Source organism: Solanum stenotomum, chromosome 12 (genome assembly GCF_019186545.1).
Source record: "Solanum stenotomum isolate F172 chromosome 12, ASM1918654v1, whole genome shotgun sequence".
Taxonomy (NCBI): Eukaryota; Viridiplantae; Streptophyta; class Magnoliopsida; order Solanales; family Solanaceae; genus Solanum; species Solanum stenotomum.
The window spans coordinates 41282937-41309703 of NC_064293.1; the positions used below are offsets into that span (position 1 = coordinate 41282937).

The 26767-nt window shown below is 35.3% G+C and overlaps 4 protein-coding genes across 5 annotated transcripts; 1 reads left to right on the forward strand and 3 right to left on the reverse strand.

The window, feature by feature from the left end:
- Positions 1-1072: 1072 nt before the first annotated feature.
- LOC125849503 (rac-like GTP-binding protein RHO1) lies at positions 1073-4486 on the reverse strand. Its single transcript, XM_049529592.1, has 7 exons — positions 3889-4486; positions 3039-3126; positions 2809-2918; positions 2664-2727; positions 1814-1878; positions 1644-1709; positions 1073-1551 (listed from the first exon to the last, which is right to left on the reverse strand). The coding sequence occupies exons 1-7, from the start codon at positions 3985-3987 to the stop codon at positions 1450-1452; spliced, it is 594 nt and encodes a 197-aa protein (XP_049385549.1). The 5' UTR covers positions 3988-4486; the 3' UTR covers positions 1073-1449.
- A 1735-nt stretch (positions 4487-6221) lies between these two features.
- LOC125849501 (3-dehydroquinate synthase, chloroplastic) lies at positions 6222-11932 on the reverse strand. Its single transcript, XM_049529590.1, has 8 exons — positions 11423-11932; positions 8786-8936; positions 8529-8696; positions 8162-8388; positions 7565-7688; positions 7084-7146; positions 6779-6922; positions 6222-6698 (listed from the first exon to the last, which is right to left on the reverse strand). The coding sequence occupies exons 1-8, from the start codon at positions 11812-11814 to the stop codon at positions 6567-6569; spliced, it is 1401 nt and encodes a 466-aa protein (XP_049385547.1). The 5' UTR covers positions 11815-11932; the 3' UTR covers positions 6222-6566.
- A 2597-nt stretch (positions 11933-14529) lies between these two features.
- LOC125849500 (cell cycle checkpoint protein RAD17) lies at positions 14530-21566 on the forward strand. 2 transcript variants are annotated; one of them, XM_049529588.1, is made up of 12 exons: positions 14530-14994; positions 15838-15895; positions 16659-16738; positions 16819-16866; positions 17610-17663; positions 17827-17929; positions 18041-18348; positions 18706-19036; positions 19659-19784; positions 20317-20515; positions 20601-20661; positions 21179-21566. In XM_049529588.1, the coding sequence occupies exons 1-12, from the start codon at positions 14785-14787 to the stop codon at positions 21392-21394; spliced, it is 1794 nt and encodes a 597-aa protein (XP_049385545.1). In that variant the 5' UTR covers positions 14530-14784; the 3' UTR covers positions 21395-21566. The 2 variants fall into 2 exon arrangements, with proteins under 2 accessions (XP_049385545.1, XP_049385546.1); XM_049529589.1 differs by lacking the exon at positions 14530-14994 and having other exon boundaries at positions 15838-15885.
- A 1451-nt stretch (positions 21567-23017) lies between these two features.
- Positions 23018-26432, reverse strand: LOC125849498 (protein ALTERED PHOSPHATE STARVATION RESPONSE 1). The gene is made up of 4 exons (XM_049529587.1): positions 25338-26432; positions 25074-25258; positions 24767-24990; positions 23018-24128 (listed from the first exon to the last, which is right to left on the reverse strand). The coding sequence occupies exons 1-4, from the start codon at positions 26050-26052 to the stop codon at positions 23342-23344; spliced, it is 1911 nt and encodes a 636-aa protein (XP_049385544.1). The 5' UTR covers positions 26053-26432; the 3' UTR covers positions 23018-23341.
- Positions 26433-26767: the final 335 nt, after the last annotated feature.

Here is a 26767-nt window from a genome sequence, read left to right on the forward strand (position 1 = left end):
GAGTCCGTCTGAGTTATTGATGGATATATTTATAAGATTTGTCCGCTTATTGTTGGTTGGATGCTTAAAATCGTTACATAAAATATACTCTAGATAAGAGATTTTAATTTGATATTCTTTTTAGAAAGGGAATGGGTGGGGGAGGCATAAATTTATTTAATGGACCGTATACATTATTCAAATATTGTGAGGCTACAGAATTTCACTCCATTTTTTTTTTTGAGTGAATATACACCTTTCCTCCCCACCTTTCTGTACCATTTGCCTAATTTTGAAAAAAAAAAAAAAAACCCATACAAGTGCCTAAATCAATCAACTTTAGCTTTATCATTTGGCACTATTACAAGTTACAGGATTACAGCACCATATATTCCACTGTTATTTGCTGTTACCAGATATATGATTTGCACTATATATACAGACAATTTAACATGTGATAGCAGATTAATGCTTACCGTAGAAAATTACTTGTAATTACTTTACGAGTTTTTTATTTGTATAGCAGTTTTTACGCTGCCAATGCATAGAGAAGTTGTACTCTTATCATATATTAGCAGAATCTCGTAATCCATTATAAAATATTTACTATTACAGTCACAGGATCGACACATTTTATTCTCGATTAAAATAAGAATTGTACTCACCAGCTAAGAATCTAATCATACTGTATAATTTGGTATCTGGCCAAGTTGCCATGTTTGTAGAGTCAACATTCCTATTTCATTTATATTATGAAATGAGAATATCATAGGATTATGGTCAACTAGTATTATGCAATGTATTTGTTGTCCATGACCATATTATAGAAAGAACACCTAGTAGTGGATCACCTCGAATTAATCCTGGCATATCATATCTTTTTAGATTTTTTCAACTTCAGTAACTTATATTCCTTTTCCCTTCTAACATAGAAAAAAAAGAAAATCACATGAAAGGCAGAAGGGTAGCTTCATGATCAGGCCAAGAAAATAAACATTCAAACGATCTTTTTTCCCTTTCTCGTACCATTTACGATAAAAACTCAAGGAAGCAACTGAAAGATTTACGTAGAAGCAAGAGCAGAATGATACTAGAAAGAAGGTAGTAATATATTGGAATGCAATATCTAAAAAGAAACGTTTAATATGTTCAGAGAAATATGTTGTCAACATTGCCGGGAAAATTTCCTTTTTTTTCTAACTGGATCTTTAGGTCAATAATACATAAAGAAAATCAGAACAGGGAGGGCACAATACAGTGGCCTACGACAAGGTGCTGTGACTAAACAATTAGAGATCACAGCATTACAGAAAACCAAGCCACCTGACAATTCAAGAGATCACTAGTAATTTTAACTGAGACATACAACATGGACCTCCTCCTACTTCCTCTGAGACGAATGACAAAGGAATACGAGAGAAAGATTACAAGGAGAAGTGTGACCAGTAATAACATTGGACCTACTGTTGATCACAAAATAGAACATGCCTTTTGGGACTTCCCCTTCTTTTTCTTCTGCTTGGGTGGCTGGAGCACGACCTTGATAGAGGCATCAAAGACTGCTTTCACGTTCTGAAGCAAGGACATTTCAACCACACACTTAACAAGATGTATCTAAAAAGTTACTTCAGTGCAAAAAACAAGATGCTCCACAGAAAACATACCTGCTGTGTTTTTGAACTACATTCAATGTAAGCAGGTGCACCAATTGTTTTCCTCAGCTCCTCACCCTAAAAGTTGAAACAGTGCTGAGTCAAAATAATAGAAAAAAAAGATGCAAGGTATAATAAAATCCAGCAAAGCATCAAAATGAGGAAGAGTAGGTGATCCTTACCTGAGCAGTGGTAATTGGCACAGCACCAGGATGGTCTATGAAGAATTGCTTATCGTCCCGAAGATCTGCATCCAAAACAGGTAGAAAGTAGGATAATTAGGCTTTGAGATGATGCTTGAAAATCGTCAGCAGAAAAAAGAGAAACAAAATAACAAAAAACTGAAACACAGGTTAGACACAACACAAGGCATATCATACCAGTTCAAGCTTGCCCAGTATAGTGGGCAGAGATTGCACTACTCCACACAAGGTGGTGGTTGCATTCAGATTCAAATTCAACTGCCAGGCTCCTCCTTGATTTAACTTTTATCTTTTAAAAGAGGGATTAATTCTTATATATTAGTTAAGCATTGCATTGATACCTATAGGAAGAGTTAATTCTTTCAACCCAATCATAAACGAGTACATTGAGCAAAAGCAACAAGATTACCCACATCTACACAAACCATTCACCAGCACCACGAGATAGAAATCCCACCATTCTCTTTGTTTTCTCTTCAACAGTTAAAGTAAATTTTCTATCAATTACTAAGAACACTTAGATCAATCAATCAACTACACCTTAATCCCCAAATTTGTTGGGATCGGGCTATATGAACCATTTAGATCTATTCCACTCAATTTAGGCTCACTCAGAACTATAGGTTTCAAAGTTCACTTAACCAAGCAAGTTAGGTCATATGTGCTGAAACATCCTTATATTTCCATGGTCTTTTCCCTCAGACTTAGTTCTTTTTACCACTCAGAAAGAACCAATAGAAAAGCTTGAAGAGACCAACTTGATCATCATCATATATATGCACATATATGAAACAAAATAAGATCAGATCATACTTAACGGAATTCTCACCAAGTTTTGTTCCAACAAGCACTATTGGAACACCGGGGGCATAATGCTTCAATTCAGGAATCCACTGGAAATATATAAACAAAACAAGCTTAATATAGGAAATAGAAAACTCATCAATGCAATCGAAACAGAATGAGAAGCTCACCTTCTTGGCAACATTTTCATAGCTGGCTTTACTAATGAGAGAGAATGCCAAAATGAAAACATCAGCTCCACGGTAACTCAGAGGTCTTAACCTATTGTAATCCTCCTGTCCTGCAATCCATATAAAACTCATCAGGCTAAATAAAAGGTGGACACAGAACTTTTAACATTAGATAATTGTATCAAATCAGAAGCTCAGCAGCAAATGAAAATGGTGTCTGAAATAGTTACCAGCAGTATCCCACAACCCTAGGTTGACAGTACTCCCATTGACGACCACATTTGCACTGAAATTGTCGAACACGGTGGGCACATAATCCTGTAAAACATTTCAATTAACAAGAGGAAAACAATTGATGTCAAGTCTTAAAGAACATGACCAAAAACCTTCTCACAGTAAACAAAACATATGAAATCCTCGAAAAGATAACACCACAACTTTCTCCAAATCCACAATGATGTAAAGGCAGCAAAGAGGAAAAATTAATTTAAATGATCTAAAACACATCAATTTAACGTAAGAGAGGATTATAATCCTTGGTTTTCTCACATTTAGCACTAATTATCACAGCTAGATTGAAAAGGGCATGTAATAAGTTTGCAATAATGGAATAAACTCAGCATATAATTACATAGGTGGCGCAAAGCAAACAAATTTAGAGAACTAAGAAACTTTCTCCAAGAGAACAAAGCAGATGCAATTTTTATCACCTAATAAATTTATAATAAGACATAAATTATGCATAGGTTAAAAAGTGGTCTGAAGCAAACAAATTTGTGAACCTATAAATTTCTCCAAGATACCTTCTTTATACCCCATAAAGAACTTGAATAACAAAAGAACGAAACCCCACAAGCTTGCAAATAAACAAACAACAATTAAGTCCCAATGCTCCACTTGGGCTCGTTTCAATTCCATTACTCAATAGTTGAAAAAAGAAACAAGAGGCACCAATTTCTTTTACAATGAACACCGTAAAAATATATATGTTGTTTTCGATCAATCAAGTATTAAATCAAGAACCACATTAACGAAAAAAGATGCAGAAGGGAAGAAACTGGGGAAAGAAAAAATACAAACCGTGGGGAAGGTATTGCTGGTGTAAGAAATCAAGAGACACGTCTTTCCAACGGCACCATCGCCGACGGTAACACATTTGATAAACCTTGAAGCACTCATTTTTCCGGGCTATTCAGAAAACCAACAACAACCCTCCTCTTTTCAGATCTTCTTGAGAAGACCTGATCCCAGAAATTTTTTTAAAAAAAATGATTAAAATGTGGTATCTTGGAGCTTCTTGTTTCCTTTTCTTCTAACCTCTCCAATTACTTTCAGAGTCGTTTCTTCAGAATGGCATGAAAACCCAGCAGAGAAGAAAACCGAGACATGCCAATGGTGTTATCTTTGTTCTCTTGGTGAAACCCAAACCCTAATTCTACGAAAGGGAAAATTCAGAGAGAATTGTAGAAGAGGGGAAAGGGAGTAAGGTGAATGAAAATGAGAATAGGAGAAATGGTAAAGAGAAAATCAGTAGAAATTTGGGGATCCCAGATCTAGAAAGAGAAAGTTTGAGGTAGAGAGAGAAAGGATGAAAATAAATGGGTGTTCATCTCTGTTTTTTTTTTTCTTTTTCGGAGTTAGTATTATAAGTAACCCTTTGTTTTAGCCGGGAAATAATGCCGTTGAAGTGTTCATTCAATTATGTTTCTTTTTGTGGCTATTATTTTCGCTTATTCAAATTGAATTATTTTTTAAATGTCTTGACCATTAAACTTAGCTTTATATTCAAATTAAAAGTGGATTTTAGCATCTTTTGATTATATGTAGAGATAATTTTGATATCAACAACAACAACAACATACCCAGTGAAATTTTGATATCATTACTATAATATCAAATTTTGGATATATAATCAAATATAAGTTTACTGACAATCTTTTCTATCTATTTATATATTGTCTTATCTCCATTATGATAAATGAGAAAATATTTATCAATTATGAACACAATAATTCTCATTTTCAATTCTAATATGAAGACAATTAAAAATATTCTTTATGTAGCTAAGTATTGGGATAACTGCAGCGACATACTTAGGACATAGGAGTAATAGAAATCCAATAGCTTTTTATGTAAATAAAAGAAAATAGTCAAAATACTTTGTTTTCAATCTTGCTAAGGCCATGTTCATGTCACTTTTGCCTCTTTTAATTTTCAAATTAAGGCTCGCTCTCACTTTAAACAAAAATCTTGATTTTTGTGAGAGAGATACAATTCTAGGCCCTCTTTTTTTTAAAAAATAGTAATCATCTGATGTATCATATTAAAATCTAATTAATTTGACTTTGAGTCAAGTAGAAATGGAATAACATTTTCTACTAAAGATTTTTTCACACAAGAGTCAAATCCGAGACCTTTAATTATTTTATATTTTACCTCATTCACTACATCACATCATTTAATTAAAGTAATTCTCGCCTTTTTATTGCAAAAGCCCACTATATCTTTTCTAAAAACAAAAGTAATGGTGAGAGTGTTGTAATTAATTCCCACCAACTAGTTAGTGCCTTGTATGAAAGTAAAGTACCTGAAATTCCAAATAATCATTAAAACATTATGAAATTGATTTGCGCTACCTAATCATAGTACTGCTACAATTTGGAGCTTAGTGGGTAGCATTTCAATGAAAGATGTGCGTGCACCTACCCATTTCTTTTTCATATTTTTTTTCATCACATGCCATTCTTCCATTGAAAATCGAAAATAAAGTAATATTATATATTTTAAAAGTTAACTATAAAATGACAGCTTTAAATACGAGTGTGACCACCGCAATAATATACAAATTTGATACTACAAGTAGGTGTCCTTAATTTTATCGTTTTTTGTTAGGTACAAACTTTTTTAGAATGAAAATTTGGTGCAACAACTACATCCATGTTCTCGTGGATTTGTTTGCTTAATTTAGTGTCCAAATTCCAGCTGTTTAAAGTGGGGGTACGTGACAGGTGGATCTTGGTTCACAAGAATTCCCAACATAGAGCTATTAATTGAAAAGAATGAGTCACTAAATTCAAGTCAAGTTAGTTATCATGAATATTAGTAGCTCAATTGGTTGACTATCTGAATTTTCACTTTTCTGGAGAGAGTTTGATTCCCCCATTGTAATCTCCATTCCATATCCCCTTCCCCTCCCAATTTATTTATTTTTTAAAAGAAGTCAAGTCAGTTGTCTAATTGAAGTGGCCAAAATAGCAAATTCCTGCACTAACAATTTTATTTCCATGTGTCCAGCTGACTGACCCCGTTCCTCTATAAGTAGCTGTGTTAGCTGTATGAGCAATTATACAAGTACATGAGGTTTTATCACATTTGTGGAATAAACAGTTAAAGAAGATGCATCAGCAAGTATATTAGTTGAAGAGACAACTCATCCATTACGAATATTATTAGCAGATAATGGGTCTCCACTTTTAGGCTACAAGTATAAAGAAGATTTGACAGCGGAAAAATACACACAGAAATGATGTATACCAATATTTGAAAGCTCAAGATAATATTACACTAACCAAAGGGTAAGAACTAGCAAAAAGACATCTTGTATTTCATGGAGGGCATAGGCATAAGCATACCTCCAAGCGGAAACAGAATTGCCTATAACCTTGACCAACCCTTTCAGAGTATGATAAGGGTTTTAGCAGATCCTCAGAACTTGTATTTTTGTCGAACAATTACTTCTATGTTACAACCACAGTTGATTAAGATTTGGAAAATGCACGTAGTGTTTCATCGAGGGCCTTCTGGTCATAATCACCGGTAAAGACACAGTTACCAAGTGAACCATTTAGAAGGATAAGTCTTAGCTTGCCATCTGCCACTTTTTTATCAACCTGACATCCAAAACAACAGAATCAATGGTTGAAGCAATGACTTCTAGTTATTAGGAGCTCAAAAAATTATGGACTCTTACAGCCATGATAGACTTGAACATCTCCACAGTCATAGTTTCTGGAGGTGAAGTTGGCAGCTTTGCCTGTTCTAAGATCTTCTGCACGCGCTGTACCAGTGAGTCATCAATCCAACCAAGCCGACGTGACATGTCAACAGCCATGACCTGAAAAAACATTGTACCAAGTTTATGCATCACGTATACTAATATGAATTTATCCCTCTTTATTTTCTTATGTTTTCTCCTTTCACGTTTCTCTGAAGAGCTGTCCAGTAGGGGGGAAGAGAACACTTGGATAGGAGGTGATGCAAGTATGAAACCTATACCGTGCCAGCAGCAACTGCTTCTCCATGAAGCCACTGTCCATAGCCAACGCCAGTCTCAACTGCCTGCAAATAATAGCTCTTCTACTGAGACATTATCTCAGAAAATGACTTTAACAAGCCTATGTAACATTCAATATTTTTATTAAGATGCAACTTGACTGTTACACCATCAACAAAAGCACTCTTTTTCAGACAAGGAAGTAGAGACTTCCAAACAAGCATCAAATCCCTTGAACATTATAAGATGAAGAGAAATAGAACAACAATTGAAACTTATGAACTTCACATAAAGCTGTAATGACAAATTATCTAGTTTCCCTTAACTATGACAGTCTTTTTTTTTTTTTGAAACTGGTAACTTCTTAACTATGACAGTCTTCACAGGCAAACAAACTATTAAATGATGAGACACCATGAGATGGCCATCGAGCTCATGTAAAATATCAGCAACAGGAATGCACAACAACTGTCAAACGCTTACATGACCAAAGGTATGACCCAAGTTCAAAGTTGCCCTCACTCCGCTTTCCTTCTCATCTTGAGAAACAACCTCTGCTTTGTTTTCACAGGAACGCTTAATAGCATAGGTAAATGCAGTGGGGTCCCTGGAAAAGGATAACCATTTTCAGTAACATGTGAAATTGCATCAGCTAGCCAGGTTACATTAATCTTAGCAAGTATGAAAACTTCAGGTTATGATATGAATGATTCAGTTCAAGTCATACAAACATTGCTGTATATACTTGTGACACCAGCTTGATCTTTAGAATGACAGTTACGACTTATCCAGAAAAGGTTATGATACTTCAAATTGAAGCCCAGTATAAAGGTCAAAAAACTTGACAAACTCCTAAAAATGGGTGGGGGTGAGGGTGGGGGTGGGGAGGAGACATAACTCCTCCACTTGGATTCCCCTATTTCTCATCAAGGTGTTCTTACATTCTTAATGGGCCATATAAGATGGTAGAAAAGTTGTACTTTGTGCCTATGTAAGTCTCTTTCTAGAGATGAAAGCTGGACAAACTAAAAGTTGGCAATTCAACTACTCAATGACATACAAATGATTATGATTGTTTACCTTGCTAATAATAATGGCATATTCTGTTCTTGCCACTCGAAAAACTCAGCATCTCTAATGAGTCCATATTTTATCACCTCTGCGAGGCCAGATGCTAATTCTCTATCTGGTAAAGTATTCAGGGTATCCGTGTCTATAAGCACACATTGTGGCTGGTAGAATGCTCCAATCATATTTTTACCAAGTGGATGGTTTATTCCAGTTTTGCCTCCAACTGAAGAATCTACCTAAAGACAGTGGGCCAAAGAACATGATACAAAAGTTAGTATCACTAAATAGAAGAATCTATACTCATCAAACTAGATAAGATAGTGCACATTCCAAATCACATGTAATTTATTATAGAAAAGAGAAAAACTCATAGAACCTGTGCCATAACAGTGGTAGGGATCTGAATAAAATTAACTCCACGAAGATAGGAAGCGGCGGCATATCCACACATGTCACCTATAACTCCACCACCGAGAGCGACGAATGTACAACGACGATCCAGCCTTGATTCAATGGCTTTATCAAAGACTTTCATAAGAGTTTCCTGAAATAGCATATTGACAATGTCACATAAACCTTAAAGATGAAATGTTTCTCTTGAAACTCATATTCGTAAAACCCAAAGCTGCTTACCATGTTTTTAAATTGCTCACCATCTGGCAAAATGACACTTTCTACGGTAACATTAGGGTTTCCATCTGTCAAAGTGCTTATAGTTTTATCTAGATATAGAGGGGCAACTGTAGTGTTAGTAACTACAAGGACTCTCTTCCCATGAATATGCCTGCATATAAGATGGCAGGAAATTTAACATGGAAATTCACAAGAAGTCGCAAACGAATATAAAGACAAACAGACAAACGCATAAAATAAAATAAGTTAAAATAAAACTGGAAACAACTCCAAGTTAGGCCAAATATGTTATCATGAATCCATGATAGATCAAATTTGTTTCTTAATTTCCTTTGAACAAGTAAAAACAACCAACCAACAAGCAAATGAAACCAAGACTCTGAGATTTTAAAATTTCTTTCTGAAACCTTATAGTTCAATATCCACATAAATCACCAAATGAAACCATAACCTTGAGAGAAATACCTTGTATCAGTGCTGACCAACCCGGACTAGCACAATCAATACTTACTTGGTCCTCCAAACTAGCTTGGCCCTCTTTTATAGCAAAGTGGGGCTCACCATGACTGGCAACACTAACATTTGTTCACCTAACTGCCTTTTTATTTTGTTGTTTTCTGTGTCCATTTATACTTGGGTCATTTTTTGCTACAGAAAACAAAACCTATTGATGTAAAGGCATCCTAGGATTTACTGTTTGGATGTCACTAAGTTGATTTGAATACATCTCATGTTGCAAAGTGGCAGATTAACTAATTTTGACTCACTTTCAAACTGAACCAGCTTGAAATGGACTATGTTTTCATGAAGATCATTGTTTCAAATAGAGGTGGTTTGTGTAGAAATTGTTAATGTTCATTTATATGCACCTTCACCAACTAATCTTTATATGCATCATAAAAATAACACTTCTTTGAGTGCACTGTTACCCGCTTTTACAAACAAAGAAGACTATTAATAAGTCAATCCAACCCATCATTTATAACTTCTTTTTTGATAGGTAACCCATCCTTTATAACTAGCATCCGATGTAAACTTCACCAATCTCTGCTCACATTTTGTAACATACTTGCACAATGTGATGAAAGGTTTACAGGAAAAATATTCATGAGTTTGATAACACTACCAGTATACTGTGAAAATACATCTAATTTGATAACTCTATTAAGACGTAGCTAAAATTCCATTGGAACCAAACTATAGGAACAGAAAATGAAGAACCTTTAGGTGGTACTGAACTCATTGCCCAACGAGTAGGCCCTCCTCTCCCTGCTTTATTTGTAAGCTGTTGTTGTATGTGCCAGGAAGTACAAAAAGGAATGTGATCAGTTACTGTCGCACTGTAAAGTGGCCTCACAGTTTTGGGCGGTAATTCTCTTTGTTCGACATCAATGAAGTGCATTCATAGACAGTGCAGGAGGCTATTCATAGACAGTGCAGGAGGCTATGGCAAGTAGAAGGACTAGGGATTTGGGGAAAGCATAATGGAACACTAGTCCACTATGCCATTTTGGTTTATATGAAATGAAATGAATGGGAAGATGTTTCGAAGCAACAAGAGAAGCTTAAATAACACTGTTTCTATAATTTATACTTTAGTGTGAAGAAAGAATTTTCGTATAGATGGTTGTATAGGCTTAATAGGAAATCAAGATTAGCCTACATTTCCACTTCGTACTTGATTTTTCCTCTGTAATCTTGGTCAACTAATGAAAGGATATTTCACTTATCAAAAAAGAAAGTCCTACACACTCAACCACTACCACCAAAAGAGAACTTCTCTCTTCACAGCCCATGAAAACCAAAAGATTTTGGCACTACTAAAAGCATAAGACATGAGAATTGAGGCAGGCATATGATTCTACCCTCTATACCACCTACAATGTCATGAAAATGATAATTGGTAACGTCTAAAAGACCTGTTATTTTGCCTTTAAAAACAATCAAATATCCATATCCTGCACTCTATCCCAATTCGCCAGGTATATTTTTTCCCTGCAGATGTTAACAGTGCTTCTTTCCCCACACAGACTTTTCAGGGAAAGACTTCCAAGTTCCTAATTTCACTTAACATCAATTGATGAAAGGATATTTCACTTATCCAAAAAAGAAAGTCTGACACACTCAACCACTACCACCAAAAGAGAACTTCCCCCTATACAGCCTATGAAAACTGAAAGATAATGGCAATGATGAGCTAACACCTAAAAGCCTAAGACATGGGGCATATTATGGAACATTGGAATTGAGGCAGACATATGATTTTACCCTCCATACTACCTAAGATATCACCAGAATGATAATTGAGAATGTTATATAAGCATTTCATTTTGCCTTCAGAAACAATCAACTAATTGTATCCCGCGCTCTATTCCAGTTCGCTGGGTATATATTTTGTTCCTGCAGATGCTAAGAGTTCTTCTTTCCCCGCACGGGCTTTTCAGGGAAAGACTTCCAAGTTCCTAATTTCACTTAACATCATCCAGTATTCAATTAATAGTAGCTCTATTCTCTCTGTCAGTCAAACTAATACTAAAGAATGCAAAAGTTTTCCTTTCATTATTAAAAACAAACGCCTATGAATAAAATCTAAGCAATTTGATGAAATTCAAGCAGTAGATAGCACAAGTAAGTCACCTTTGTAGGAGGTCAGGTTGATCAAGAAGTCCAGCCCCAATATAAATCGGGTAGCTCCGATTACCCAGATCCACTTCAACAACTGTAGGAGCCTGTGAACTCGCTTTACTGGACGACTGATCCATCACCTTCGTGGCAGAAGTTGCCAACACCTTCAATCGTGTGGTGGCTTTCGACTTCAGCCCACACCTGGAAGAAGGTGAAGAGACAGAAGCAGGGAAACGCACGTGGATGTCACGTGGAATTGCTCTGGATTGGTGGAGTTGGTGGGCCGAATTGGTGAAAGATAAAGCCTGTTTTGGGCAGAAAGACGACGCCATGAAAGTTGGTGTGGCGGAGGGAAGGGGAAAAATTGTGGCGTCGACGATTTGTGGATGGCTGGTTACTTTCATTTCATAGTGTTATAAGATTAAAAAAGATTGTTTAGGTGGGCATAGCGATGGAGGGCGTGGTAGGTGGAAATTTGGAAAATGCTTTTCCTGGTACAATTTTTTTGAGTCCCTACTTTTTTATTTTGACTGTAATACAAAAGTGCACAAATTGTCCTTTTATGACTTCCTTTATCCTCATTTTTGTGATTTAAAATTATGTAATTTTTATTATAAAAACAATTTACATATACTCTTATTAGTATTATATAAAAGTGATTCATAACAAACTTCAAATCTCTTTAAACTATCAAATCCTAACTTTAGAGGTTGAGTTAAGAGTTACAAATTGGGTTACAAATTATTTAAAATTTAGCCCTTCTCGTATTTTTCGTATCATAATCAAGAAGATTTAGTAGTTTATTTAGAAGCAACTACCTAATGTTGTATTGACTAATATAAATTCTTCTGGTGTTTAACTTCTTTGCACAATTAAATTTAATTGATTCATCATACTAACATGTAGATTCGTGTTTAATAAACTCAATATTGTAATTTAAGATAAAACAACTACGTGCTATTGTTGATTTAATTGAACTAATGCCATAAAATTTTATTTACACTATTTGATTATAATGAGCGTAGTTGCACACAATTTGACTACAACTATTAGATTGGTTTGGTTAGGAAGAAGACTGTTTATATATATTAGACACCACTTGTATTGAAATAAGAAAGATTATTTTATACAATGTTGCATTATCTAATAATAAAGTATTCTCCTTTACCAAAAAAATAAATAAGTCTAAAACTCTTCCTCCTAAAAATGATACCTTTTTTTTTTCAATAAGGAGTACCTATTACTTCTCGTGGATAAAAATATGAGGGTTTAAGGTATTTAATTTTCTGTGAAAATTTAAGTCTTTTGCATTTTGTATCCTAATGTACAGTATACTCTATTATTTTTTATAATTTATATCATATTTTATTATCTTTAATAATTTGCACCATAGTTTCTTTATTTCCTTGCAAACACATAATTTGCAATTTATTAAATTGAAAACTAGCCTATACTTCTATTATTATTGTTTTAGAAAAATCAAACAATTCTTTGACTAGCGAGAAAATGGCAAAAATGACCACTTAGAATAGAGATAGGTTCAAATTACTAGTCAACTGAAGATACATTTGAAAAGTTTTGCAACGTGTTCATTTATTTCGTCTATTTTGGGGTTGGTGTAATTTTTATTTATACTCCTCTTCTTTTTTTGTACCTGTCAATCCTTATTATAAACAGATAGTTCATAATATTTCTTTTGTCCTCAATTACTTGTTTTTTTTTTAATTGTCCTTAATTACTTGTCTATTTTAACAGATTAAGAAAGGATAATTTTTTTTACTTATTATACTCTCAATTAATTACTTTGAAAAATGTAGAACTTCTTAAAAATATTTAGTTTTTAACTCACCCATTTCATAATTAATATTGGTAAAATGGTAAATTCGTTGTGTCAATCATTGTTTTCTTAATAAGTGTGTCAATTCAAAAGTGGACAAGTAATTAAGGACAGAGGGAGTACTTGTCGTTTTATAAAATCAATGCATAAATTACAATATTATTTTTATCATACCTTTATAGTTAATTAGTCTTGAAAATAAATATTTGACCAACCTAGAAAAATCAGTAAGTAATTAATGTTCATTGTAATTACTTCATACATTAATTAATTAGTCTCATCCATTGCATTACTCTATAAAATATGATTTTAAAAAAGAAATCTCAACAAACAAATTAAAATGAAAGATATATTTATTTATTATTTATTGAAAAATTGACTAGGAAAATTAATAAGTAATTAATGTTCATTGTAAGTACTTCATACATTAATTAACTAGTTTCGCCATTGCATTACTTTATAAGATCTGATTTTGAAAAGGAAATCTCAACAAACAAATTAAAATAAAAGATGGGTTTATTTATCATTTATTGAAAGTTGACTTAAAAAAAATTAAATAAGGAAAGAATTGTAAATTTACTTAGTTTCTTAGTGCAAGTGAAATACAATTTTACTTAGTTTCTTTATTTATCTTCTTTGTTTCATGTTCGAGTCTTTTTGGGTACGGAGTCACCTTTATTAGATACTCCTTCTGTCCCTAATTACTTGTCCATTTTTCTTTTTATAGTTGTCCCTAATTACTTGTCCATTTTGACAAATCAAGAAAGGACAATTTTTTTTACCTATTATACCCTCAATTAAATGACTAATTACTTTGAAAAATGTAGAACTTTTCATCAACTTCATAATTAATAGGGGTAAAATGATAAATTCACTATGTCATTAATTGTTTTCTTAATATGTGTGTCAATTCAAAAGTAGACAAGTAATCAGGGACAGAGAAAATAGTGTTTTACCCCATAAGTCTACACGTCTAGATGTGTATATTCAAATTTGAAGTGTTTATATATTAGGTAAGATTAAATTTAAATATCTATTTATGTATTACTATTTCTTAAATATAATCATTATAGTTTATTACATATTTGACAAAAATAAAAGAATGCTCAGTTTTTCACAAACTTAAAAGGACCAAAAATGTACTCAAAAGTATATTTAGCGGACTAATCTGCACTTAGCCTCAAACATAAAAGACCATTGTTATTTTCTCCCAATTGGCCCTTTAGTTTTCTTTAAATACAAAAGTTATTTCTATTTGCTATGCCAGACTAAAAACCGCGGGCATCAGCTTCTCCCTTACGCTAGCGGGGTTTGCTCTGAAAAACACCCGCCGTTTTTGGCTTTTGAAAACAACTATATCCACTGGAGAAGTTGCCCATTTGCTGTCTGCAGTTATGTATTTGGCTTAGTTTTGTCTAGGGTTCAATAATCTCAGTCTCTTCTCATCCTCACCTTAATCGTGCAAATTCCCTGATTTTGAAACTCTTCAAAGTTCTTGGTATTTTGAAAAACAACATTGATAACCGTTCTAGAGGTAATGAAGAAAGTCAAGAGGAATGTGGCCATTGTAATTTCGTCGTCCGATGACGATGAAGACTTCTCAGTGAAGTCGAATTTCACCCACACGAAATCGAAAGCGAAATCGGTATCGGCGTCAGTTCCGAGGAGGAACCCTAAAAGGGCTAAAACGGCGATACTTTCGGCATCATGTCCACGCCCATCTAAAGAGGGTAGTGTTTTTGATGAGGTAAAACATAGGACTCATTGGATTTAATTACAGTGTTGTTTTAGTAAATAGGGCTACTATTCTCACCGTGCTTTTCATTTGAGTGAACGTTAGTAGTATAAACGGGAAACCTAGTTTGGTCTATACCAGTAGCAGATGTGAAGTAGTGGCAGTTGGTGAGGGTGCATCCATTGCTTGCGGTTTGATCTCTGTGCATATATTAGTTGAGAATTACTTACGGATTCCCTCATAAGTTATGTTGGGTTTAATACTCCCAATAAAACACTAGATTAATTATGTGAAATTATTCTTCTTATGTGGAAATTATTTGGCCAAAAGCGAACATTGTATTACTTATGCAAAATTGTGTGCTGTAATATCTTTACTCATCAAGCCAATCAAATGGCCCCTTACTTATCAGAATATATTTCAGCCTCATTCTATGGATCCTTAAGAAGGGCTTGACACCTAGTTCACATGAAGAGGAACAAACATAAATAAACTCAGTTGCTATGTTTAACAACCTTAGAACAAACTTTTCCCCCTAATGTCTTGTTTCACAGAAGTGAAAGAGTGCATGTTACCTAGAGAACTTATAGGAGTAGATTACAAATATTCCTTGAACCTATGCAAGATCAAGTAAAAAACTCCTTGGCTTTACGGAATATATTTATTCAACAGTTTTATTTAGGAACCTTGGGTGATGTTTGCTTTATGGATTAAGTTCTCATGTCTCGACTAAACTGATCATGTTGGTTGTTCATTAGCTATATATTCTGTTGTCTCTGGGATACTCACTGTACTGTTACTTTTTGCCTTTGAGTACCTCAGAGTATTAATGGCATATGGTTTAACTGATTGCAGATGAAACGGTTTTGTGAGGAGTTTGATGATGATTTCACGGGCATCAAGGTATCTGCTGGTATGCTAGTTTCAAAAGATTTGGTTTTAGTATTTATTTGTATTAATGTCAATAATGAACTGGGATTTAGTTTTGCCTCTCCGTTTTATGAAGGCGTATGACCGTGTGGGTGACAGTATCTTTGTCAGTATAAATGTTAGTTTGTCATAGGCTACACCCTTATTTACATATCAAAACATTTAGCAACTTTTGAACCTTTCTTATACATCCATCTTATCACTTTTTAATCTCATTAAAATGTTCTGCTGAAGTTGCATGCCCTAGTTTTATCATTTTGTTTTGCAGACTGCATTCATTAGGTTTTGCATGCAGTCCAAGCTTCAGTTATGATATTATACTCTTGCTCATGATGCTATGGTCTGTCAACTCAACAGTATGGTACTTGCTATTTCTCACTAAATCTCGAATGGAAATATTACCTAAGATGCCCAGTTTAGAAATATTTTTTACTCTGTTTTATTTCTACTTCACTTTTGGGGTGTCAGATATGGTATTCACATGTTAAAATGTTGGAGCCGAACCATGACTCAAGTATCATCTAACTATGCAAGGTCTTTAGACTTCATGTTGATAATTCAGCTGGCAAATGCTTATTGGCCTGCATTTACAGTGATTTATCCTTCAACTCCTCCTGATTTTGTGTTGTTTTGATTGCCAGCCCCTGTCTTCTCCATCAATGTATATGTTTTAACAGTCCTCCGAACCTCTTCATCTTCAGTTAGTCATCATTGCCAAAAGACTAAATTGTATGAAACTGAATCAGGTCTTCAAAGCAACAATGACATGTGGATCGACAAACATAAGCCTCATTTCCTGGAAGAGCTTGCAGTTCAAAAGAAGAAGGTAAAGAGGTGTATGTTTTTCTCTTAAATCTTCTCGGATGTGAAGGTTTTAATGTTTGTTTCCTGTGCTTGATTTTGCAGGTTGAAGAAGTGAAAACATGGTTTGAAGAAAGACAAAAAGCTGCAATGGTACTTAATTAAGAGTGTTTTAAAGGCCTTATTAGTTTCTTTCTTTTCTTCGACTTCTAATAGTCTGACAACACATGGTCATCAATTCCTGGTTCAACCGAGTGAATATTGCATATCTACTTTCCTTTTCCCTATTATCTTAAAGAAGTTCACTGTTTCTTATTCTTTGGTAGTGATCTTAAAATCGTTTTTATGATACTGGAAATAGTTACTTATTGTTACTTTGCTGGGGAACCTTATTTTGTAATGAAGGTTGAGTGGAGTATTAAGCATACATATGCTCAGAATAAAGTCTCTTTTTCTTGTTTCCCTGTTTGCAATGTGTTGCCTGGAGATCCATAGGGGTGCGGGATATACTTGGGATCTTACAACAACTTATGGTCGTCAAATGTGTCTTGGTTACCATTCTTTATTTCTTTGCAAATCGGGAATAAACTTTTGTATCATAGTTTGCGCCGGCTTGATCCAAAAAAAGTTCGTGCTTGCCCTGGTCATTGTTTAGATGTGTAAGTGGAAACGATAATTAGTTATGGTGCTAAAAGGAAAAACGTTTGATCCAGGAAATTGTTGTATGATAGTAGTATTGGTGATTTCTCCTGGTCTGACATTTAGCATCTGTAATTTTGAGGGTTTGGTTTTTTCAGGTGCACTTGTTTTTACAGTGTTTTTGACATGACAAGTCTTTTCTGCAATGTTCACATTTTACATTGTCGGAACTGAGATTTTTCCTCTGCTGGATGCAGGATGGTCTTAGTAATGTTCTTCTTGTTGCTGGGCCTTCTGGTGTTGGAAAAACTGTATGTCACTGATTTCCTTACTCTTTATTTAATTTAACACGAGTGATATGGGACAATTTAGTTCTTTTAACTATTCTGAATCAGGGTGCCATGTTTGAAACTTGTCTTACTCCTTTGAGGTCTGTAAACCTTGCATGATCATTGGGTGCTTGTCATCTTCTAGGCAACTATCCATGCTATTGCTTCGAATCTTGGTGTCAAAATATGGGAGTGGACCACACCTACTCCAACAGTTTGGCCAGAGCATTTGCATAATTCTAATTCAGGTACATATTCATGTGTTGGAAAACGGAGCTGCTCCAAGCTATCAAGTGCTTGTTCAAAAAATTGGTTTCTTCATATTATCATTTCATATTTATTTTTTAATGTTGATCTAGGGTTAAAATACATGTCAAAACTAGATGAGTTTGAAGTTTTTGTTGAGAGGGTGAGAAAGTATGGATTGACTTCTCCAACGTTGAAGGGATCACAGGCTTCAGTCATACTCTTAGTTGATGATCTGCCTGTGGTAAATGTAAGAGCTGCATATGGAAGGCTTCAAAGGTGTTTGACCCTACTTGTGCAATTAGTCCGCATTCCAACAGCCATAGTGATCACCAACTATGACAAGGATGACTCTGCAGACTTTAGCACACGCTGCTGGGAAGAACTCCTTCTATCTCTTCATAGTGCTGGTGCTTGTAAGGTTGCGTTCCTTGATAGACTTACTTTGGATTTTGAATTTTTTTCATCTGCTTATCTTGAATCAAATGTCAAACATCCCCTATGAGTATGAAAGCATGATAAATCAGCTTCCTTGGCTAATTTTAAGCAATTTGACCTGCAACACACCAACACCACCCACAGCCTGCAGGCCAAAGGGCAAAATAGTTCTCTCTTTGAAATCAGCAAATTGAGTTAAAGGATCTTTTCCTGTCTTTGATGATAAAACGCCAGGGAAGTTTATCATGTTTCAAAGGCTGGGGAGGAGGCAGTTATCCAACATTAGATTCTAAGTTACTAGAGTATGCCAACTTTTTTTACTTGAGTACATTGTTTTCAGGTCAACTTCAACCCTGTCACTGTCAATTCAATCAAAAAAACACTTACAGCTATATGCAGAAAGGAGCAGCGTGAAGTTGGCGCTGATTCAATTGACCTAATAGCCAAAGCAAGTGGAGGTGATATCAGACAGGCAATTAATTCTCTGCAGTATCTCTGTCTTAAACCACATAGAAGGCCTATTCTATCGTCAAAAGAAAGACTGGATAATGCTAGTTGTTTGGATGATGTGTTTTGTTTGCCATTTGGAAAAGATGAAAATCTCTCTCTATTCCATGCATTAGGCAAATTTCTACACAACAAAAGAGAAAGTGAGCACACAATTGCATCAGGTACATCTGACTAAACTTCATTCTCAGGATACAGTGAGTTGCAAGTGCTTACAGAACTTAGTAACTGTGTGCTTCCGCACCTTTTCTCTAGCAACAAATTACTCCATCTTTGCAGGTAATGCTTCCTCATGGGGAATGCATATTTTAGCATGTGCTTGAGTGGTCTAATCATGCAATCCTGGTTTGTTATTTATGATTCACAATATGCAATACTGTATCTTCGAAGAGTTTTTCAATTGCTTAATGTGGTTTCAGCGCTTGTAGACAACTGCTCAAATAAAGTTGTTAAGCAGATTCCCTGAGATGTAATAATGAAACATTGTTTAAGAATGACTGATATGAGCATTGGTGATTATCCAATGAGTAGTCTCAAGTGATTGTAATTGGAAGAATAGAAGATTAACGTTTTCACCTTGTGTAAATTACTGCCATAGGTATGAACTTACATGTTATATGTGAGGTTTTTTCTATTACAAAGCTACAACTCTTCTTTGACCATGTTATCTTATGCCCTTTTGGAGTAAGATATAAGAGTTCTCTGCCATGTGAATTGAAAGTGAATAATTGAGAGAACTGAACTGTCTTTGGCAAAGCCTCTGATACAGACTCATTTTTTTTGTAGATAGAGATGCATTCCTTCTGAAGGAAAAATTTGTCAGGTTTCCTCTTAAAATGGATGCTCCAGAAGTTATTCTTTGTCAAGCACATGGACAAGCAACGACTCTTTCTGATTTTCTGCATGAAAATGGTAATTTTTTTCCTTAAGGTGAATGGGCTTCCCAATAATCTGGTCTGCCCTTTGATTTTTTTGGAATGAATTTCAATGGTGGCAATGCTGGACTCAGGGTTACTTTTTTTTTTTAATTCAAGCACCAAAATCTGCCATTCTGTGACATAATGCTATTTCTGGATCATATTCGACCTGCTTTGTTTGTGGGCTATATCTAACAACATTAGATTCACCACTAGTCCCAATAGCTTGAACTTCTGCGTTAGTGGTGAATTTCACCGGCAAACTAAATGTTGACAGAGCTTGTGTTTTTTATCTTCTTTCCGGTTTCTTAGATTAGAGGAGAAATACTATTTCTATTGTTTAACTTGCATTTACTACCTAATGGATTGTGCATGAAATGGGGGGTAATTAAGACTTATGGCCATCATATTTGCACATAGAAATGTAGAGTATGTTATTATCTAACATATATAGAGTATGTTATTGTCTAATATATAAGTGGTTTGTGTTTGTCTAATTCAACTACTGATTTTCAACTTTGTTGCAGTTTTAGACTTTTTGAGTGAAGACGCAATAGATGATGCGTGGCTTGTGGCATCATATTTAAGTGATGCGGATTTTCTTCTGTCTTCACTTAGTGGACATCTATCTAGAGACTTTGGAGCTGAGAACATCATACAGTCAGCTGCTGCCTCAGTTGCTGCTAGAGGAGTATTATTTGGGAATGCTCATCCAGTGCCTTCCAGGTATAAAGACATTACGTGGTTCGTTATGTTTTGCTTATATAAAGTACCTAAAAATAATTTATTGCAAATTCCCGTGAGAAATCAGGTGGCATGCTATTCGACGTCCCAAACTGTGGGAGGTTGAACAATCATCACGTCGCAATAAGGTAAGATTCTTCCTGTCGCGTTCTCTGCTCCTTTCTCTTGATCTTGCTCACATAGCTTCTTATAACATGGATTTATCTGGATCAAGTCCTGAACATAATGTTTCTCACTAATGTAGTTGCTTAGGAAGCACTAGTGCACTACAACATTATTTTTTGTAATGTTTGGTTGCTATTTTGTTTTCCTTGTAACTAATACATACTTACGCATGTGGGAATCTATATAATATTTTATGTTGGATATAATGTAGAATAAGAATGTGGGTATGAGTAATACATGGATTAAGAACATTAAATGACAAAATTAATCCTCATAATAGTAAAACAGCCTCTTCTTTTTGTTTAAAAATGTAAACATGTATTTTAAGCAATACATTGTAATTGTATCAAACTAAACATCCAACATGACAATAATCCCTACATTACTGAACTGCATTATTTGTCTTTAAACCAAACGACCTCATATTGTCCACTGATTTTGGATTTTGATCACATCCTAACTAAGTTGATGTGCTTGCAGCGTCAAATGTTTAATCAGAGGGATGACTTACCTTATAGCCTAACCACATATAGTCAGATAGTTATGGCAACCGAGTTTAGGCCTTCCCTTAAATGGCTTGGATGCAGAGCGTCTGAAAGTTTCCAAGCAGACGACATGGTTGAAGAAGACTCGGATAGCACCTATTTGCATGAGGATAAGCTGGATTTGTCAGACGATGAGATAGAAGATTGGTAGTTTGAAGCAGTGTATGAATGTGTATCAATATATGGTCCATGCGGGTTCTTTTTCACCTGTAAATTATGTACATGGCTGAAATTATGTAAAATTTTTAGAGGAAACATACAACTAGTTTATACTAATTGAAGTAATTTTTTGATCAGTGCAGGAATTTGTGACGAAAGACCTTTGTTTTATAGTTTAAGGAGTATTCAACAAACTGTTGCTAGATTACTAACCTATGACTTTTCAATAAAGTGAAGATGATCCACTAAGGAACTGGAAAACTATGTTACTACCTTAATAGGAGGAGATATGGACACAAGTACTGTTTTGTCACTATTCCAGATGGCATTGAAGTTGGATCTGAAATTTGTTTTGATAAATCTCAAGTCATATTCCATGAATGGAAAAAAGTTGATCTCACCGATAGGATATTTGTTAGTTTTATCTTCTAGTTATTTAATCAATATTGTACTTCAACCATTCTCCAGTGTAAATTTTCAAATAACCTCACGAACTGGGAAACAAGCAAAAATGATGAATCTCACAAATTTGTTTTGTTTCGTGAACTTATGTAGTTGCCACAAGTTCAGAATACTTTCACTCCACACTTTCTTGTAGTTAAACAAATATAAGTTATTTATTTATTATTGATTGTGAGAAGGTAAATTTAACTTGATAATAAATGAAACCAATCACTTCTTCAAACCACCTCTCTACTTCACCTCACAAGGGATAAAGTCAACATACATCCTGCCTACAATGACGTATAATAGTGGTGGCAAATGGGCGGATTGGGTCAAATTTGGGCGAGTTAAAAATGGGTCAACATAAAATGGGTAATAATTCAACCCGCCCATATTTGATATGGGTAAAAATGGATTGAGTAACAAATGGGTTGGATAAAATACTAGTTTACTCATCTTTTCATGAGTAAATAATACTCTACTTAAGAATTCAACATGGAGGTTAAATATTTTAGTCTTTTTTTTATTGTATCATAAAAGTCAAAAAAAAAATCCTATAACTTTTCAATATAAAATAAATTTATGTAATAACAAGGAAAAAATATTTTTAATTTGAAAGTAAATGATATTTACACTTTAGGACTAAAACATGCTTAATGCACTTTAAGCAATGTCAATACTTACATTTTAGGACTAAAACATACTTAATACATGATTTGCTTATTTTACACTATTACTACTATTTATTATCCAATATAAAATTAAACAAATAAAAAATAATAATTATAATTAACAAAAGAAATGTAGATTTATATTATTTTTGGTGGGCCAAAGACTCCACCTTTTCAATTATAGAGAAAAATAATTAGTTCTATAGAAGAACATAAAAAGGAAGAGAAGTTACAATATTTTTAGTGATATCATGAATTTTGAGGGAATAAAAGTTAGAAGCTTAACCCATTTGACTGATCCATATTTTTATGAGTTGAATATGGGTATCAACCCAGATTTTACCCATGTAAAAAATTACTCACCCAACCCATTAAAATATGGGTTCATTTTGCCGGCACTAACGTATAGTAATCCCAGGCCTCACACTGGTTTAGGACTTGAAAGTAACAAGAGAAACCAATGAGTACACGATTGAAAACAACATACAAATGCAACTTTGGCAAAACTATTTTTTCCCAGCATTTGATCCAAAAGGACAAATGGAAAACACTAGTAACTGTTTCCGAGCAAAGCTAAAGCATACTTCAAAAATCCTAACATCATCTAACGCCAAAAGCTAGCAATCTATATCATCTACCTCCATCAGCCAGCCATACTTACACTGTCGATAATTTCTTTCGCTCACTTTCAAGAAAATCTGCATTTCTAAGTTCCCCAATAAATTATAGCACATACTGGGAAACCAGTAGGGGGAATTCAAGAACACATATATACATTTTTCCTGCTGGCTGCCTGGACCACAATGAAGCGCACACTCTGTATCTCAAGGCAAAATCCTCTTCATTTCATGCACCTGATCAGTATTTTTAGCTTGATTATATACCGACTCAAATGCATGTGTCCATACATTGGCAAAACCCGTCACAGCCTGAAAAACATGTGGCAAACCCATCTGTAGATTGTTCAATGTCATTGCCCTTGTTACACTCACAGCTTTGTCATACTTGGCCTTCTCGTCCTCAGCTTTTGCTCTGATAGCATCCACCTTAGCTCGTTTCTCGGTCACAGGGTTCTTGCTCCTTGTACTACTGCTAGAGGAATCAGGTATAGAATACGGGCCATACTTGGACTCTAGTGACCGAAGCTCAGAAGATTTCTTGTCAAGCTCTTTAAATGCCATCTCTGATTTCTTCTTTTGCTTGATCTCTTCTGATTGCTGCACCACAATGGCATGGATAACAGTTAGTAAACTGTTGATTCCTTCCGATGCTACTTTGTCTGGAGCATTGTTGACTGCAAGATGCCACTCTTCACAAAGGGAGTAAACTGCATTGTCCTGGCTGGTCTTATGTACAGGGTTGTTGCCAAGCTGGAATAGGCTAAGACGGAGCCAGCCGGTTAGAGACTGAATATAATCCCGGTGGGATTTCACTAGGTTGCAAAAAGATAGGTGCCATTGTTCCAGTTCAAGCTCAAGTTGTAATGTTGATTGTCGATGAAGCTCAGAGGTAGGATAAGTTGATGGCACAGTATTGAGATACTTCAACTGCTGCACTATATGCGTTTGAACGTGATGGCACTCATACATGCTTCTCCACATGTACATCAACCTGTAAACCACAAAACAATAAGGAGACAAAAGATAGAAGGAAGAGTTCAAATGATTCTTGCAATATTATCCTTTTTGCTGAAACTCGAAAAATTGTTTCCCTTACTCACAAGGTGCTAGTTTGTACATTAATTACTGGTGAAAGTTAAAAGATTGTCCCATGAGATATAAAGGAGCAACATTGAATTTCATCCTTAATTGCCAGTATTCATTTTGCAACCGAGTATAGTGGGCCTTTGTTTCTAGCTATCTACTGTCTTTAACTTCAATTTGACCCCACCAAAAGAAAAGTGGGTAACCTTAATTTCAGTCAACAATTGACCACATTGAATAATTTCAGTCTCACTCTTAAATAGAAGTTGGCCTTTTCACAATTTTTAACAGAAGAGCAGACTGTTGTATGCTGCTTTCGTATATTTTTAGGTAGCAAAGCAAAAAGGGACATGAACCGAATCAGTTAAAGGAGTCAAAAGTTTCCCATTCTGTACGGAGAGCCATTCGTTGCTTTTTAGTACATATTGCTATAGCTGACTTTGACCCCTAAAAATTGTAAACATTCTGGACAGCAAAAACAATGTAAAAATTGATTTTTTTTAATTTTACTAAGAGATAAACATAAAGAGGGTGAATAGAACAAACCCTTTGACCAGATCAACAAGTTGTGGATAGAGCTCTGACTCCCTTAATTTGATGATTTCAGCTGATGTAGTTTCAATAGCTTGTGCAGCAACCATCATTTGTGATTCCAACTTTTCTACTTCTTTCTTGGCTTTCTCTGTTTTCACATAATCAGCCCTCTTCATCTCTAGTTTTCTTGCATGACCTCCCCTTTTCTCATGCTCCAACTTTAATGCCTCAGCATGCTATAAATCATAATCAAATAATTCATAACAAAAAATATAATTGAGTTAGGACAACAACATAATATATAAAAGTTTAATTTTACCTTGACCTCAAGATAGAGTTTTTTCTCCCAAGCATATAATCTCTCCACAGTGGAACAGTGGGAAGCTGCTTTGGCACCATTTGCCCCATTGATGGATTTGTTCATTGGGTCATCACAAAATCTTCCAATTCCATTCCATCTTGAACTTCCACCAAATGACCATGAAAAAGGACTCATCAACTTATCTACAAAACCCCAAAGAACCAATTTTTACACTTTTTTGGGTAAGCATGTTGTACCTGGTGCAGTTATATGTGCACATACCTGAAGATCTTTGTTCGGAAAAAGCACAATTGGGAACTTCCAAAAGCAATGAGAGTTGTCCACCAGCATCAGCAGCATTAAGAAAGTACTCATCGAGCTCTTTGATGATTTCCACCAAGTCTTTGCTTTTAGTAGAGACCACCACCGCAAGTTCACTTGTTGAAGTGGTTTCTTTAGAAAACTGGCTAACCGCCGACGGCGGAGCCGCCACGCTCGCCGCTCCAACCGTGGTGGTGATGGCGGCCTCCGATGTTATCGTTGTCTCGTCCCATTCTTCCTCCGTGACTGACCTCGAAGATGACGGAGGCGGCACAAATGGGTCCCAGAAATCCCAATTTGATGTCGCCAGAGGAGGAGGAGGCGGCGGCGGCGGAGGCGGAGGGGGTGGTGGAAGGGCGGAAGATGTAGTGGTGGAGGTTGTCCAGGATGTGGGACTCATCGGCGGTGGAGGAGGAGGCGGCGGGTGAGGGGTGGTGAGTCGCCGTGGTGGCGACGGTGGAAGTGGTGGAAGGTGGTGGTTTTGGGGGTGGAGATCAGTTTCTCCGGTAGCAAACTGAAGCAAAGCAGAACCAGTATTCCTCAATGAACGTAAGTACATAGAATGAGAAGCAGAAAAAGCTTGTCTTGATTTTACTAACTGTTTCATATATCTCTTTCGAGCTTTGCATCTTGAAACCAATTCTTCTCTCTCTAATCTTGAATACCAACAACCCATTTTTGATCTAATTTTTCTCCTCTCTTCTCTTCTTCTTCAAAAAAACACAACTCAAAAAGAGCAAAGCTTAGCTAAAACCAAGCCTCACTTTAACCTTTTCTCCTTTCTTGAACTATCAACCATGTTCCATGTGTGTTGTACTCCAAAGACTGACACACCAATTTCAGACCAAAAAGAATAAATAAAAAAAAAGTACTCTTCTTTTTTCTTTTTGCTTATTACTCAGACAGATCAAAAATTGAATCTTTACACCAGCTATCCCCAATTTGAGAACACCAACAAAATCACCATTTCAATGGGGAATGTGTGAGAGAGAATGGGGGGAGGAACATAAATTTGGAATTGTACAGAGGCAATAGGTGTTGGACAGAGTGCCAATTTATTTATTTTTATTTATAATCCTAACAGGTGAGCCAAAATGACCAAATAAGACATTCTGTGGCCAAATGCATGAAATCTTGCAAAGCATGACCTGTGTTGAGGAAGAGATGGGTAGTTTGGTAATATAAATATTTCAACGGACACGAGTCAATTTATAAGGTAATAAATTGAGTTTAAATTCCAGAGAGCGAGGGGGGTTGGGTCATGACTCATGAATGGGATGATAATGCATCGGTTACGAGGTCAATCTGGCTAAGGATTAACTACCCATATTATTCTTATGGTCTCCTTCTCTTTATTTTTACTTTCACATATTTATTAAATAAAGAAAAAT